At 48.9% G+C, this 16,304-nt stretch overlaps 6 protein-coding genes across 6 annotated transcripts; all 6 read left to right on the top strand.

Moving 5' to 3' along the window:
- Positions 1–288: 288 nt before the first annotated feature.
- Positions 289–1,689, top strand: N7520_001865 (recombinase DMC1; the record flags this gene model as incomplete). The annotated part of the gene is made up of 8 exons (XM_057135800.1): positions 289–327; positions 384–476; positions 533–628; positions 685–788; positions 856–1,283; positions 1,331–1,353; positions 1,403–1,565; positions 1,622–1,689. 8 exons carry the CDS (start codon positions 289–291, stop codon positions 1,687–1,689), a joined length of 1,014 nt encoding a protein of 337 aa, XP_057001736.1.
- A 281-nt stretch (positions 1,690–1,970) lies between these two features.
- Positions 1,971–2,945, top strand: N7520_001864 (putative ribosomal small subunit assembly protein; the record flags this gene model as incomplete). The annotated part of the gene is made up of 2 exons (XM_057135799.1): positions 1,971–2,888; positions 2,937–2,945. 2 exons carry the CDS (start codon positions 1,971–1,973, stop codon positions 2,943–2,945), a joined length of 927 nt encoding a protein of 308 aa, XP_057001735.1.
- A 716-nt stretch (positions 2,946–3,661) lies between these two features.
- On the top strand, positions 3,662–4,662 carry N7520_001863 (uncharacterized protein; the record flags this gene model as incomplete). The annotated part of the gene is made up of 2 exons (XM_057135798.1): positions 3,662–4,055; positions 4,178–4,662. Coding segments are annotated over 2 exons (879 nt in total), but the record flags the coding sequence as incomplete, so codon positions are not given.
- A 3,463-nt stretch (positions 4,663–8,125) lies between these two features.
- N7520_001862 (RNA-binding protein) lies at positions 8,126–9,532 on the top strand (the record flags this gene model as incomplete). Its single annotated transcript, XM_057135797.1, has 4 exons — positions 8,126–8,310; positions 8,378–8,482; positions 8,549–8,692; positions 8,752–9,532. 4 exons carry the CDS (start codon positions 8,126–8,128, stop codon positions 9,530–9,532), a joined length of 1,215 nt encoding a protein of 404 aa, XP_057001733.1.
- Positions 9,533–11,063: 1,531 nt separating this feature from the next.
- Positions 11,064–12,862, top strand: N7520_001861 (uncharacterized protein; the record flags this gene model as incomplete). The annotated part of the gene is made up of 3 exons (XM_057135796.1): positions 11,064–11,404; positions 11,477–11,535; positions 11,658–12,862. 3 exons carry the CDS (start codon positions 11,064–11,066, stop codon positions 12,860–12,862), a joined length of 1,605 nt encoding a protein of 534 aa, XP_057001732.1.
- Positions 12,863–13,477: 615 nt separating this feature from the next.
- Positions 13,478–15,728, top strand: N7520_001860 (uncharacterized protein; the record flags this gene model as incomplete). The annotated part of the gene is made up of 4 exons (XM_057135795.1): positions 13,478–14,158; positions 14,224–14,554; positions 14,609–15,310; positions 15,379–15,728. 4 exons carry the CDS (start codon positions 13,478–13,480, stop codon positions 15,726–15,728), a joined length of 2,064 nt encoding a protein of 687 aa, XP_057001731.1.
- Between the last annotated feature and the right edge of the window lie 576 nt (positions 15,729–16,304).

The raw sequence follows: 16,304 nt of genomic DNA, 5'->3' as shown, positions 1-16,304 counted from the left end.
TTCCAGGATGGGCCCGGAGAGTGAGCGAGAGAGGGTGAGGATGAGTGGTAGCAGAGAGAAAGAGAGCAGATCGCAGTGTATTTGGAATGGGGCCTTTTCCGGTGAGAATATTCCTCGGTGCTGAGAACATGAAAACGCAATTCTTTCGAGTCTATTTTCCAGTAAAACTAGTGGTAAAATCGATATAGAGGAACATACTAGTAGTACACACAGTCACCTATTCTGTTAAGACTCTCGACCATCCAACTTTCAACTCTTCATCCCCCACTTTCCATCACCACCGCCGAAATGCCCGGCTCTGATGTAGGCGATCAATATGATGACGAGGTTTGTTATATTTGATTCCATTGAATTGATGTCTTCAGACAACTGACGTTGATCAGAACTTCATCGTGGATATCGATGACATTCAGGCCCACGGCATTGGAGCAGCTGACATTACCAAACTTAAGGCCAATGGGTACTACACTGTTGCTGTGAGCATTTCCATTTACTAATCTCAGTTATTGAAGTTTCCACTAACAGATATCAGTCCGTCCATGGTGCCACCCGCAGAACACTTCTCAAAGTGAAAGGCTTCAGTGAAGTCAAGGTAGAGAGAATCAAGGAAGCCATCCAGAAATGTCTGGTAAGTTTGGCATCAAATCTTCAAGAATAATTGAATATCTAACACATGATTCACAGCCCTCCGCATCAGGATTCATCACCGCCGTGGAACTCTTCCACCAACGCAAGAAAGTCGTCCGCATCTCAACAGGAAGCAAGCAATTTGACGCTATTCTCGGAGGGTAAGTAAACTTCCTCAGGCCACACCATACACATTAATCTGTACATTCTAATCCATTCTCATTACAGCGGCTTTCAAAGCATGAGCATCAGCGAAGTCTTCGGCGAGTTCCGTTGCGGCAAAACCCAACTCTCACACACAATGTCTATCATCGCCCAGCTCCCCAAGTCAATGGGCGGCGCAGATGGCAAAGTCGCATACATCGACACAGAGGGCACTTTCCGGCCTGAGCGTATCGCCCAGATCGCCGAGCGCTACGGAATCGATGCGGAAACGGCGCAGGAGAACATTGCGTATGCGCGTGCTTTAAACAGCGAGCACCAGCTTGAACTTCTTAACACGCTGAGTCGAGAGTTCGCGGATGGGTCTTATCGGCTGCTTGTGATAGACAGCATTATGAATTGTTTCCGAGTGGACTACTGTGGGCGTGGAGAGTTGGCGGAACGGCAGCAGAAGCTGAATCAGTTCCTAATGAAGCTGGCTCATATGGCTGAAGGTGAGTTCATTCTTGTACGGTGCTGCATTTGGTACTAATGTCTGCAGAGTTCAATGTTTGTGTCTTGATGGTTAGTAGACTTGTCTTTCGAGATTTTGCTGGCTTCTAACTTTCTTTAGACAAACCATGTCCAAAGTGACCCCGGTGCAAGTGCCCTCTTCGCTGGTGCTGATGGTCGCAAGCCTGTTGGTGGACATGTGCTGGCTCATGCGTCTACTACTCGAGTGCTGCTTCGCAAGGGCCGTGGTGAGGAGCGTGTGGCTAAGATTCAGGATTCACCTGGTAAGCAGACCACTTAGTACCTTGTTAGTCACTGGATATGCGTTGATACCTTCCAGACTGCCCCGAAAGAGAAGCTATTTATGTGATTACGAATGGAGGTATCAACGACCCAGACAAGAATTGAGTGAGGCTATGAAACAGTGATGTGGGATATGAATCTCGGGGAACGCATCCAGATGGGAAGCAATTATATTTCCTATGCAACCATGCGCATTATATCATAATCATTACGTTATATTAGCGATATTCTATTCGCATGTTTCGATGACTCAAGTTGCTCGAGCCTATACTCCCTTACACCCCTCACCGCCAATAGATCCGCCCAGATAATATGGCAGAATTTTAAAAAACTGCAAAAAAGTCCAACTCCACCCGCGAACAAATAACTCCAACCTCAGCGCCGAAATGAAGAGAGAAGCCCCAAATGTGGAAGGGTACACCACCCTCCCACTCCAACTTCCATCAATCTCGACCTTCCCCCAACCAGCTACTCACTACCTCTACATTCGTCCTCACGAACCTCGCATCCCAGACCCCGACTCCTCTCGCTCCCTCTTCATCGTCAACACCCCCATCGACACAACAGAAACCCACCTCCGTCACCTCTTCGGCAAACAACTGGCCGCCGGTCGGGTCTCAAGTGTCCAATTCGAAGATGTCCCCGCTAAGAAGACCCATGTCGCCCCCGCAACAGAAAACAATCTCTCCCACCGCAACAAGAAGCGCAAGCGTGTCACAGCCGACGACCTGCAGTCCCAGTTAGACGAGATTACCCTCCCATCAACCTGGGACCGCCAACTCCACAAGAGCGGCGCCCATGCTATCGTGATCTTCGCCGATCGCGCCAGCATGGAAGCAAGCCTCAAAGCCGCCGCTAAGGCTGCCAGAAAGGGAACCACCATTGTCTGGGGTGACGGTGTCTCTACAGACCGTGTCCCCGCTCTGGGTATCCAGCGCTATCTCTCTCACGAACGTCGCAGATACCCTGCCCGCCGAGAACTGCTAACCGCCGTCAACGACTTCATGACTATCTTCGCGGAGGTTTCCGAGGCACGGAAGCGCGAGGAGTTGAAGAAGTTGACGGAGCCGGACGAGGATGGATTCGTTACTGTTACGCATGGACCTAAGTTGAACTCTCTTGCTCGGGAGGATGAGATGAAGGAGTTGATTGCGCGGGAGAAGAAGAAGAAGGAGGGATTGGAGGACTTCTACCGGTTCCAGTCTAGAGAGAAGAGGAAGGAGAGGCAACAGGAGTTGCTTAAGAAGTTCGATGAGGATAAGAAGAAGTTGGCAGATATGAAGATGCGGAAGGGCAAGATTCGGGTAAGTCTCTTTCTTTGACTGACTGGATTCCAGGCTAACATGTTGCAGCCCGAGTAAGGTCTATAGCATTGCAAGGCGTTCTGGGAGTATCTGTGGACAAAATCCAACCGTTCTGGTACATAGGGAGTGAGTTGCTTCGAGTTTCTTGAATTTCCTGTTCCTATTCCATACATGATGAATTCGCTGGGGCCAGTGTAGCAAGACGCGCTTCGCCGCTGTCTGCCATGCCATCAAAAACCAGCATTATAACAATCTTCTCACCTTCTGAAGAGTTCAATCCCGTGAAATCTTATCTCTAGCTTGATGTGGCGTTTACTGATGAGTATACTAGTCTATCAGCCGTTTTCATTTATGTGTCTATGTGAATACAATAAAATTAGGACATAGGACGTTGACATTGGCAACCATGTAATGGACCAAATGAACTGTATGATGTATCGGTAAAGCACAGACCAAGGCTTGGCATCACATCCCACTTAAGCTTGTACGAAGACTCCGAGCTTCAAATAATCTCTAAGGTAATTGCGCAGCTTCCAGGTCTGTATATTTAGACAGACTCCGAATCTCAGGAGCTGAGATTGTACTCCTGTTATACATCAGCACTTGTAGAGTGAAGTCCCGGCCACTATCGGATCAACCAACCCCGCAGAACATATACCTCAACCATCTCACTCTACAACCACACTAGTCGCATAACCATCTGCCACTCAAGTGTGCTCTCTCACCTTCTTGCTCATTAACATCCCCAAATCAACAAAATCACAAAATTTAAAATGTCCAACACCGCAATCCCAGAAGATACCGACACAGACTCCGACTCAAATGTGGAATTCGAAGACGTGCCTCTGGCACCGAGAACAGTACCAGCAGAAACAACAACACCCTCATTCCACTCCGTCTCTTTCCAAACAGAAAGACCTGTCTGGGTCCCAGTCCTCTCTCTCCCCGAGCAAAGAGCCGCACCCCTCCGCCCCGGCTCAGCGGAGGAAACCCAACTACGCGGCCGATTGAGTGCAGGCATCGAAAGAATCAATTACCGCCACATGAAAGCCGAAATGGGAATGGACGGAATCAACACCGATGACTCAGAGAAACGATTCAAAAGTTTCGCCGACTTAGCACGGGAGGTGGGGTCATTAATTGATACACTCTGGACATCTTCTACTCGTGAGTTCTCAATCCAATCCAATCCAATTCCAAAGCCCACCAAACCTGCATCAACGTCTTCCATTATGCACAAAACTGTAGAAAGAATAAAAAAATAAACACTAACAACATTTACATTCAAGCCTCAATCCAAGTTGAAGGCCTAATCACTCTCGCCGGAATAACTGAGATGGCTCTCCCAACATACAAATTCGATCCAGAAAGCACACTGACTCTCCTGCATAAATTTGATTCTGTCTTCGCTGCTCTCTGTATGGGGAAGCATCCTGTTACTAATGCCACTATCCCCGGTGCTGTGGATGGTCGTCCACTCGTGACGCAGACGCAGAAGGTTCGGATTCGCAGTTTGGCGGAGACGACGCGGTACAAGATATTTTCTTGTCTTGAGGAGTCTGATTCGAGTTTTGGGGATGGAAATGCCAATGGAAACGGGGTTGGAAATGGAGATCAAAATGACAATGGACAGGTTTACAATGATGAAGAAGATGAAGAAGATCTGGATGTTCCTATGCAGCCTTGGTTGATGGAAGCTGCGAAGGTTTATGATCAGACTTTGATGTTGTTGGCGGATCAAGGGGAGGGTGAAGATTTGATGCAGTTGGATGGTGTTTGTTAGGTGGAATGAGGTGGAACTGGTGCCTGGCGTCTGGTGTCTACTGTTTAATATTTGGGTGGCTTACTGGGCTTGGTTTGAATGGAGAAGCGGTTCAAATGTTCTGTACGGAGTACGGAGTAGCTATGTTCGAATCCAATGTTTTATCAACTGGTGAAGAGTATCGAGTCTGAGCGAAGGTTTATTCCCCGAGTATGCAAGTAAATTTGCATTGTCTCAACCATTCGATGCAATGCTAAACATTGTCATCCATCTAAACATTGCATTTGATCAAAAGAATTAGTATAATGTACGCACATGTGCAGCTTTGGGAGCATCTCCTTGACAGGACTAGTATTCCGTAATTACTATGCATATCCCTGATCGGGTTAGATAGCATTCCTCAAGCTAACTGTAGTCAGAAACAACAAAGAATCTTCTCGAAAACACCAAGGGAAAAAAAACCAAAAAAAGAAATGAGTGGACCCAGTCAGGTACACATTGCGTCCCAAATCTGGATGGGAGGTACCTATGTAATAGCGATAACCGGTCGAGGGACCCGTAAGAGCAATACATCGGAGAGGCGTATTGAACGAAGCGAGTTCCAGCCTTCTCTTTGGACAAAGCGTTGCGAACTAGTGTGGATTCGAGCCCTGAAAGTGGAGAATCGGTTCTTGGTTTTTGGGCGGATTTGCTCAGCCTCGGGCCTGAGCCACTATTTAGTACGTTTTAGTCTAGTTTAGTCTCTACTTTTCCAGTTTCATATTCAACGTTGGAAATCATGATTTTACCTAGGCATTTCATTATCATCTGTAACATTTGAAGAGATTACATATATAGGGTATGCCCTTATTTCCTAATTCCGGTGGTGGGGAGCTGAGTGTTCCATGGTTCAGCTAACCTTGGACTTCAATTATTAATGACTGAGAGAAATGCGCGGTTTTTCACGCGTAGGGATTACATACTGTAACCACGACTCCGCGGTATGTAAATAAAGTATATCCTGGCAATGCAGCAGGGAGGTCATGACAGGCTGAATCCACATAGTTTAATTCTAGTCTGTGGTGTAAGGGCAATGAAATTGATGCAAGGGTTTCATCTGGGGATCGGGCATCAAAAGTTCTTTATTTCGAAATGATCTCATAGATCAACGATCCCTTACCGTACGTAGTACTTCACACCAGTTTCGATTTCATTTTTATTTTCATCTTTGATGTACGATCAAACTCTATATGCTCGATCTGGATTCCGGGATATGCATCGGCTGAAACTTCATGTTTATAGAAACTTGAACGCGAATTCAACGCGTCTTGCCTCGCCAAGCTTGATCCAGCAGCTCGGTAATTCCAATACGACTGAAGACGGCGCCCTTCCGACCAATCAGAATACAGGAGTGACTTGCTCGAGTCCCATGGTTCTGGTTCAGGTCGATGTTGCTCAGCTTGTATTGTGCGAGTGACGTATCGCGTCCTTGCGTAAAGTCCGACTTGGATCTGAGAACCTTGCTTCGAGAAGGTTTCCTACTTCACAGGTCATGGGTTAGTAAAGCTGCAGATTCAACCCCGTTCCAGTGTTTTTCTTTCTTTTTTTCTTTTTTCGTTCTTTTCCCCTTGTATCGGGCTGACACACTGGTGTATGGTGTCTTAGTTTTACACGGAAGCCATTTCCACGGTTCTGTGGCGTCTGGTGGAGTCTTCTGTTTTCCCGTTTGTTCTGCAGGTTTGCGTGAGCAACAGGATCTAATAGTAGTGTTAGCTCAAGGCTATAGACCCTGCGCTATGTACGCAGGACATCTACATAAGATGTGCGGAGTAAATTTGTAGGTTCATAGGAGATGCTAACGGACCTAGTATTGGGTGATGCTAAGTAAGTAGTATTTTATGACCTCACTACTAGATTGAACCTTGATAAGCAATGGGGTTCGACATGTCACATTAAAAGGGTAGCGACAGGTGGTCCTTGCAGCACTCCCTTGTATACCTGCGTTCTTCCCTTGACTGTTGAGATGATCGGGTATAACGGAACGTTTTTTTCTTACAGATCGGCTTGGAGCTGGGGGTGGGTTTTATGAGATTCTGCATGGAAATTAGTACCCCGGGATCTGGTTTCGGCACATGCATGCATGACAACATTCAAATCATTGTACCGTAGAGAGGAGAAGTACGTACAGAGTATATAGTACTAGTACAGATAGTAATAACATCAGAAATCAGAAATCAGATCATAGCTGAGTATCATAAGTGGTATACGACAGGATTATGTAAAATAAATAACTTACAATACCATACATAAAGTTACCAGGTAATCTCATGTAAAGTGCATTTCCCTCCCTTAGTAGCGTAATGGGCCTTTCCCACTTCCCCTCCCTCTAGCAGAATCTGAGATTTCAATTCTTCATCTTTCCCCTCCAACCTTCTTCATCCCTCCTTTCCTATTGTTCCACCTCTCGGTTTGCGGATTTCGTTCTGTCTTGCGCTTCGGGAGTTCTGCTCAGGTTTTCCTCCACCGTTTTTTCGTTTTGAAATTTGTCAGGTTCTTCCTCCCCTTGGTAAGTCAGAAGTCGCTCTAAAGCCTCTTTCATCATCGCCTTCCCCCAGTCCTACCTTCACCAGCCACACCGTATCTTTCCCCCCCAAGAGTCAAAGTCCATGCCCTGGGTCAGAATCTATCGCCTCACTTTCGCGACGGGTTTCTTTCATTCATCGGTCACTTGCTCGCACCTACTTTAGCCGAGATCCAGCTTTCGGGATATCGCGCCGTTGAACCCTCTCCACCTTGCGCCGGTCGCTTCGCTTCCACGATTGTCGTCACTTGTCGCTAGCGTCGCAGAACCGTCACACTCTGATCGCGTGGATCGAATAAGCAACCGATGAGAAGTGGGGCCAACTGGACGGTCGCAACTGACGGGACCTGGACGGAAACGGCCGGCGCATGAAGCGGAACCAAGTGATTCGGCAATCTGCTACCCACAAATCGCTCTGCAACATTCGATTTCTTTGCGAGACTGTCTTACCTACTCCGGCGGTTTCCGCTTAGACCACCAATTCGCGCCTGAGCAGAGCACTTCATGAAAGAAAGAATCTTAGTCTCAGCGGTTTCCGGCATACAGTCGCGGCTGAAGTTTGTGTCCGCCTTACCATCACTTGGGACCGCTTTCGCTCCGCCCCCAAAATCATCATCTCCGGCTTCACATGACCCGGGTGTGGATTTGACTTGCATTCTATTTTCTCACCTTCAATTCGCTTTGCCTCTTTGGATGCGCATTTGACTCCCGCGCTTTCATCTCTCTCACCTTTCTCGTTCTCGGACTGTCTTTTAACCTTAACTTGAATCAGGAAACCTAACGCCCATCTCTTAGTTTTTGGGTTCACGAAGTGCTTCTTGATCTTACGGTCTCTCCTTACGACTCAACGAACTTTAAGTCGCCTAGGCCGTTTTATATTCTTACGTCGAATTTGCGGATACTTTTGATTGCACAATGTCTTTCAACAACTTCGATTCCTTCCCCAACCAGGCTGACGCCGCCGCCGCCGGTGCCCCAGCTCCTGCTGACACCACCATGACCGGCCAGGCTGACCCTGCCACTGCTGGTTTCCAGGGCCCCGCTCCTGATGGATCCGCCCCCGTTCCCCAGCAGGGTGCTGATGGCAAGACCACCCTGTGGTATGTTTGATACCCAGTTCCGATCCCATTTGTTTCTTCGGACATCAGGCTGACAATTCGGAAATAGGATGGGTGAGCTCGAGCCGTGGATTGATGAGAACTTCATCCGCAACCTGTGGTTCCAGATGGGTGAGCAGGTCAACGTCAAGATGATCCGTGACAAGTTCTCTGGGTAAGACCACGATCCCCCTAATATTTAACTTTTGGATGATTCCCGTGGTCCTAATGTTGGTAGTAGGAGCAATGCTGGCTACTGCTTTGTCGACTTCTCTTCCCCGGCCGCCGCTGCCAAGGCCCTCTCTCTGAACGGCACCCCCATGCCCAACACCAACCGTGTCTTCAAGTTGAACTGGGCGACCGGTGGTGGTCTCGCTGATCGCAGGTAAGCGCAGCCGCTAGATTTCTGTTCTGAATTTAGCTTACCTAATTTTACTCTTTCAGCCGCGATGACCGTGGTCCCGAATACTCCATTTTCGTTGGTGACCTCGGCCCTGAGGTTAACGAATACGTTCTCGTCTCGCTTTTCCAGAGCCGCTTCCCCTCGTGCAAGTCCGCCAAGATCATGACCGACCCCATCAGCGGCATGTCCCGTGGCTACGGCTTCGTTCGCTTCTCTGATGAGACCGACCAGCAGCGCGCTCTCACCGAGATGCAGGGTGTCTACTGCGGCAACCGCCCCATGCGTATCTCCACCGCCACCCCCAAGAACAAGGGTCCCGGTGTTGGTGCTGCCAACATGGGCATGCCCGGCCCCGCTGGCATGTACCCCCCTATGAACGGTCCCCCCATCGGTTTCTACGGTGCTCCCCAGCCCATGAACCAGTTCACCGACCCCAACAACACCACTGTGTTCGTCGGTGGTCTCTCTGGCTACGTCACCGAGGATGAGCTCCGTTCCTTCTTCCAGGGATTCGGCGAGATCACCTACGTCAAGATCCCCCCTGGAAAGGGCTGCGGTTTCGTCCAGTTCGTCCAGCGCCACGCTGCTGAGATGGCCATCAACCAGATGCAGGGCTACCCTATCGGTAACTCCCGCGTTCGTCTGAGCTGGGGCCGCTCCCAGAACAACTCCGGCCCCGCCGGCAGCCCCTACCGTCCCGCTCCCCCGCCTCCCCCCATGTACCCCTCCATGGGTATGCCCCCGGCTGCCCAGCACTACGGCGGGTTTGCCCCGATGAAGGTTAGCAGTCACCCCGGCAGCCCAGCACCAGAACACTCTTGAGTTAAAGGCTCGGTCGGCTGACTCTTACATTCTCTCTTCATAGTAAGCGTTCCTTTATTCAAAGCACCAGCAGGAGTTGTTTGCATCATTTCAATGATGGGTCCCCCTTTTGTGTGATAAACAAATTTGCTATTCCCCCTGGTTTCGAGAGACTCTGCGCTCTATAGCTCTTGATGAGCATTCTTTTCCTCCTGTGCTACGCATTTCCGTGAGCGCTTATTATCTTAGCAAGATGAGCCCCGCAGTTTTTTTACTTTTACGTCTCTTTTTTTGTTACCCAGGATCGTGGACGTCATTATTCTTGTTTCTCCTCCCCCTTCTTGTCTCCCCCACACAACGTACTGCCCCTTTCTAACGTTGTGTTCTTTTATCTCAATGTCCCACCCCCTCTTCTCTATTTACGTCTATGCTGCTATTTTTTTATCGATCTTCCTCCCCGCCCTGGGGTCCTTTTTCGCGTGTAACGAAAGTGCGTATTTTTCATGCGGTTCTTTTTTACTCTATACTCCCTGGGCAGGCATTCTGCGAAAAGTTCCACTTATTCAAACCCTCGCAATCTCTATTTTCCTATGTCCTTTTTCCTTCTTCCATCGAGCAGCCAAATTGAACTATGTTCGCTTCGAACTATTGTTGCATTTCGCCGTCTCGTTCTTTCTATTTCTTTCCTTGTTAGACTGATGACGGCTTGTACAACACGCTCTGTTTCGTGCGTCTCCGCGTTTGTCAACCTTTCTATAACCATTGTCATGCACTCTTTTTGATTTTGACGTCTCGTGCATTTGGCGCTTGTCTTTGGTACAGTTCTGCAATCATCTCCATCAACCGAATAGGGATCTGATGAAGCTTGTGAGTAGTGCGGCTTCGGTTGACGAGACTTGAGACCCCTTGTAGCTGTGGGATCATGGTTCTGGCGCACCTTGGAGGCGTTGTCGTCTATTTTTTTTGGTTTTGCCTGCATGGAATGACTGGCAAGGTTAGCCAATTTCGTATCTTGTAACATTCGGAGGCTTCGGTCTCGGTTTCTTGCTGGCGTTCTTTCTTTGGCTTGGATGATTCCCCTTTCGCTATATCATTCTTGTCCCGCCATTCCTTTGGGAATTTTAGGGATTGCGACAGAAATAAAGTATCGTATTAAAATTGGTATATTTTGATTATTAGTAGGGTCATAGTAAGCTGTAGGATAAGTGGACCATCGCTTTGCATATTGTATCTCATCCAATTTGCTTCGTTTGCATTTGCTTGAGATCAAGATCGTTCTACAATACTGCAGTCTCCAATAAAGCTCCGAGTCAGTTTCAAAGCTTCATAGATCGTCGGCGCTCACGTTTCCGTATATCCCCGTTTGTACCTTCTCGTCCTCAGTAGTAGTAGTATGTTCCTTCCGTATATTGAGTATACTGCGTCTTGTCCGCATTACATTCAAATAGAGCAGGCACGTTCGTAAGAACAACCCACTTCGTTATTCACTTCACTTTGTCGTTATTGTCTCTTTCACCTCCTCACAACACAACCACAAACGTTAACCGAAATCATGCGGTATGAGAATTGGGATGTTCTGCTCTTCCCCGAGGGTTGCAGGGTGCCTATCCAGGAATTCAAAACGCAATGCTTCGTGACCAAGGACATGGACTCCCCTTACCTTCAGATGTCCGCCGCCACGAGTCCCCCGGCTTACTATCCCATCCATGGTAACATCGGTCAAATACCTGTTCTGACGACTTTCGTTCCGAGTCTGCCCAAGGACACTCCCTTCCGTGTGTCTATTCACAGTTGGGAAAAGCCACGCCCCAGTCGTTTCATGGAGAAGTTGATGCAGGCGGATGACGTGCTGGTGTTTGAGGCCCGTGTCTTGATCGATGGACAGCCTGTTGCGTAAGTACATTCGAGGCTGTTGTCATCTTCACTCTTTCAAATCTGGCGGCAAGCCGTTTGGAATATAACCAGGCTGACTGTCACTAGGGGCGGTATCTTTGGTCACAGGTCTCTGTGGCCCTATGTGATCGGTATGTTCATTCCGCGGTCAAAGGCTCTTTGCGGTTTACGTGCTGACTATTTTGGAATAGATTTCAGCAGTAGTATGAGCTCAGACTCTTGTTTGCGAGGAAATGTGCTGACTAGATTACAGACATCGCCCGAGACGGCAATCAAGATGTCCTTCGCTTCCCTGATTTTCACCCTGAGATTTTGGACCAACAGCACTGGGATGCTGGAGACCCCTTCGGCCGGGTTCAGGTGATCATCTCTGAGGGTTTTTCTCGTCCCATGCGGTCTCCTCCTTTTGAGAGGGTGAAAAACGTCATCTCTTTGTCTTTCCAGCACGCTCCTTTGCGTGAGTATGGGCGATTCATACTGAAAGAAGCGAGGTTGCTGACGGGACAGACAGACATTTTGGAGTTTTCCAACCTCGCCTGGCCCAATGCCAACATGTGGAACCAGGCCTTGTACGCCGGATTCAAATTCGACTCTATTGGACAGCCAGACACCGATAATCCTCATGGTCACTCTCCTTCCAGACCAGAGCCTCGGCCCTTGCCAGTCGCGACTGGCAGTGAGTCCAGCAGGAGCCAGGGCGGAGCTTACAACGCATGGGTCTCCAATCGTGCATTCCCCATCCCTGCATCTCAGTGGAACCGCCAGTCGCAAGACCGTCGATGGGGAGTCGGAGTCTACCTAGATCGTAATCTTGAGCCATTCACGAATGAACAAGGTCATGATTCGCTGGTCAGCGATGAGGACTGGCACCACCGCGGTGCACGATCGTCCCGGGACGATGTTCCCATGCCAGACTACTCCAGCATCGCCAGTAGCCGTGTCATGTCGAGCGTTACTGGCATGAGCTATGAACACAGCAAGCAACCCAGCATGACCACACCTATGGATGATGATCAATACAACGAGTTGATTCAAGCCCTAACTCCCACCAAGCTGCCCAACACTGGCACTCGGGCTCCTTCCAACACCCCGTCGACTCAGGTTGGATTAGTTGATTCCGGAGTCACAGGCGATGTTCGTCCCCAGGGCAGTACCCGCGCTTCTGCTCTGCGAGAGGTGTCGCAGCCCAGTACCCGAGATTTGTCTGGATCGAGCAACCGATCTCCATCAGCGGAGCAGATCATAACCCCATCCAAGCTTGGGCTTAGCCCCAGTGGCAATATCAAGGGTAAAAAGGAACGGGTCGGTGGAAACTCCAAGGACTCCCCGCGAAAGAGTTCCGGGGCGGTTGCAGTCGTTCCAGTCGAGGAGCCAAAGGAAAACAACATTCCCCAGGAGAAAGAGGTTGCCAATAAGGAGATGTTGTTGGAGCAGAAAATGACTATTGATTTTCTATGAGGGGTTTCTCTGGTTGTGAGGCGTGGATGTGTGTCACTAAAGGTGGCGTGTCAGTCAGCGAAGGAGTGTCCGTCAACCATGAAGTTTCAGTCACCGAATATGCGCTATTGGCATCACTGAAGTGGGATATCCATTCTTACTCGTGTATTTCTAGAAATTCGAGATGAATGTGAAACAGCTTTGATGTCGAAAATCTGGCAATTAAAGAGACCTAGGACCTGAAGGGACGAGGTTGAGGTCAACGAAAGGGTACGAGGCATAACGAATGGCTTGAAATTGCCTGGTTTACTATATTAACATTGGCATTTGCTAACAATTTAATAACAGACGTGTTTGTCTAGTCATATCGCTACAGAAAGTCTTACTAACTTTTCGTGTTTTACGTGTTGTCTCGAGCAAACGACTCGAACAAGTCTCACTATCAGTAACGTTGACCCTCTACGTGATTGCCATACGTGCAAACCCACAGTTCCTTCCCCCAATCTTCTCTGTTTCTCTTTCTCCTTTCCCTTCGCTTGGTTTCCCCTTTTCATCCTTCATTTACGTTCTATCTCTCTATTTCTTGCCTCATCCACACTTTCACACTTCTCCTCGAATACCCACCTTTTCGTGATCATGGAACCGAATCATCCTGATGAGCCTGAGGTCCATGCTTCTCAGCAACCCGAATCATCTGTTAGCCCGGCAGATAGCTTTCTGACACGTCTATTGATGGAAATAGACGCTTCCTCTCCTGTTGCTAGCCACGTTCCTGTACAGCCTCTTGAGCAGGTCGATCAGTCGTCCACGACTAGTGTTACTTGCGCAAATGTCCCGGGCACGCCTGTTGGAGCCATGCACGAAGACAACCTGGGATCTCAGCTTTTCGAGCAGGTCAATCAATCGTCCATGGTTAGTGTGACTTGCCAAAATGTCCCTGGGACTCACTCTCCTATCTCTCGGACTTTCACGAGTCACTCATTTGAAGCCATGCACGAAGACAGTCTGGCTCATCAGATCCAGCCTCGAATATGGACTTCATTTGCCCCAGGCATGAGGCAGGCTTTGGCCCCTTCCGTTCATACGTCTGACGTGAATCCACTGGCTCCAATTGACTATTTCAGCCATCCCACTACTTTTGTGGAATTGGCGGTCAGAAGGGATCTTTCATCTGATATTCAGGGCCTGCGGTCTTCACAGATGTATTCGGATGAACCCTTTCTGGAAGCCCCCAACCCTGTTGTGAAAGCGGAACCTGGAAACGCGCCCTCGTCCATGTTCGGATTATTCGATCATGTGAAATCTACTGCAAAGCCAGTAAGTACCATACAGTGATGCTGATATATGCTCTCTCTATACCGGCTAAAATGACTTCTGAACAGACTACTCTTGGGCTTACAGATGTGGACAATCTTTCGGACAATGAAATCCTTTTCCTCTTTGGAGCCTTCAGTCAGATGTTCAAATTAAGTCCGCGCTTCGAGTTCAAGCATGGAGGCAAGCGCGGAAAGAAAATTGGTCTGAAGCTCACTGTGTTTGGCCACACGGTCTTATTGCCCCCCACAAGTGAGGTTGCAGATGAAATCAGAATCTTGGGCTGCAAAAAGATCCTTGCTAAGCTGCGTGGTTATAACCCCCAGTGGGAGGTCCCTCCCCAGCCCATTTCTGGACTTCCCTCTTCCCTTGGATGGAACTGGCCGAATATGCTAGAAGGTGAGAACCAGGTCTGATTGAAACCTCGAGAATTATATTAACGCATACTTCCAGATTTTTGCGCGAATGAAGGTTGGTCGTTCCCAATTTACAAGCCCACAATGTACGGGAATGATAACCAGTGGCACTGTGATGTCTCGATGAACGGCCACCTGTTCCGCACATCTTGTCCATCGGACGGCAAGGAGCAAGCACGAACCACGGCCGCGCACCTTGCGCTGTATACGCTGCTGGTGAATTGGAGAACGACTCCTGAGTATATTCTACCGGTCAACGACCCGGCTTTCACGTTCGCTAAGGCAAAATGGTGCAAGGCCAAGAAAAACACCACCGTTTCTACCATCCCTGCGAAGGTTTCCACCGTCCCTGTGAAGGCTTCTTCGTCGGTGGATAGCCTAATGAGTGACCTAGAGGAAGCCTTTATCGCGCGGAACGAGCGTACCCAGGGTGTCAGATCATCTAAGGGAATTAAAATGCGCGGTAAGATGATCAAAGAGGGCCCCAAACCTGCAGCCGCGATCCCGCCCAAGGCTCCGAAGGCTATGGCTAGGAAGGCCAAGGCTGCGAAAGCTAGGGCTGCGAAGGTTTCAGCTCTGGAAGATGCCAATTCCAATTCGGTTCCTTTAGCCAATTGCCGCGTGGCCCCTCGAATGGTGAAGCCGGAGGTTGTCGAGATTCCTCTGAAACTGCTTAAAGACATGGAGCATGAAGTGGCTACACTGAGTGGGAGCTCATCTTACGCCACAGTTCTGTCCCGTAAGTATCATTATAACTTCAATCATTCTGACTGACCAAGTGGGCCAATAATAACTTTATTTTCACAGACATGTGTCTTCCACTGGGTGTCAACCCTCCCGACATCCGTTTCGAACCGGATCCCGAGAGTCTCGTCCCCAGGAAATACATACTTCGTGCCTGGTTTGACCTCAGTCACCCCTACCTGTACCGTGCTAGCCCAATCATGCTGGCCAGGATCGGGAAGACCGATGAGAAGGAGGCTCGCTTGATTGGCGTCAAGCAGGCAATCCTTTACCTTCTCGACATGGTTCAGGAAGATTCTGGGATCAATATTTTGGACCCAGTCTATGAGGTCTCGTTTCCGACGCTGAAGGCGTTGGAAATTGAGGTCAAGAACAGCTTCGCGCGGCGTGCACCGCCCTATGCAGGGTTGTGATGCGTCGCGTGTTTCTCGCTAGAGCGATGTACAGTATCGGGTCAGATTGTGGTGTTTCGTGGTTATGAGACTCTTGAGAATGGGAACTGCCGAGTCTGGTTTCGCTTGTCGTCGTCTTTTCTTTTCTGTCTTGCCCGGTTTTCTTTCTCATGAAGTCAGTATAAATTAGCCAGCGTGTACTTCGTCAAGGTTTGTCTTCGGATTTAGTTTTGTCCCATCCAGGCGTACGCATGTAAGCAAGCATGTTAGCTAGTAGTGAAGGGTTTCTTTCTCAGTATGCACTCACTTAATACAAGGGCTATGCCCTTTATACTATCTCTCACTCCCTCCCTTTCTCCTACAAAGTATATCAAGTAGAATAGATTCAAGAAAGATGCCATTGGCAATGGATATAATTCGGTGCCGACGAACACCTCAAATAGGCGTGGACATTATCAAAAGAAAGACATCACACATTGACCATGTTTAGAGCCTCCATTCCCTCCATACTACCATCCATAGCCATGAGAATCCAGCACCAAAATCAATAGCATAAACCCCGCATGCTTGGGGTATCATATTCCTTGTCGCCGTTCT

The sequence above is a fragment of the Penicillium odoratum genome (genome assembly GCF_028828045.1).
Source record: "Penicillium odoratum strain IBT 22623 chromosome Unknown utg000001l_segment0_segment0, whole genome shotgun sequence".
Taxonomy (NCBI): domain Eukaryota; kingdom Fungi; phylum Ascomycota; class Eurotiomycetes; order Eurotiales; family Aspergillaceae; genus Penicillium; species Penicillium odoratum.
This window is presented reverse-complemented; position numbering and strand designations above follow the sequence as displayed.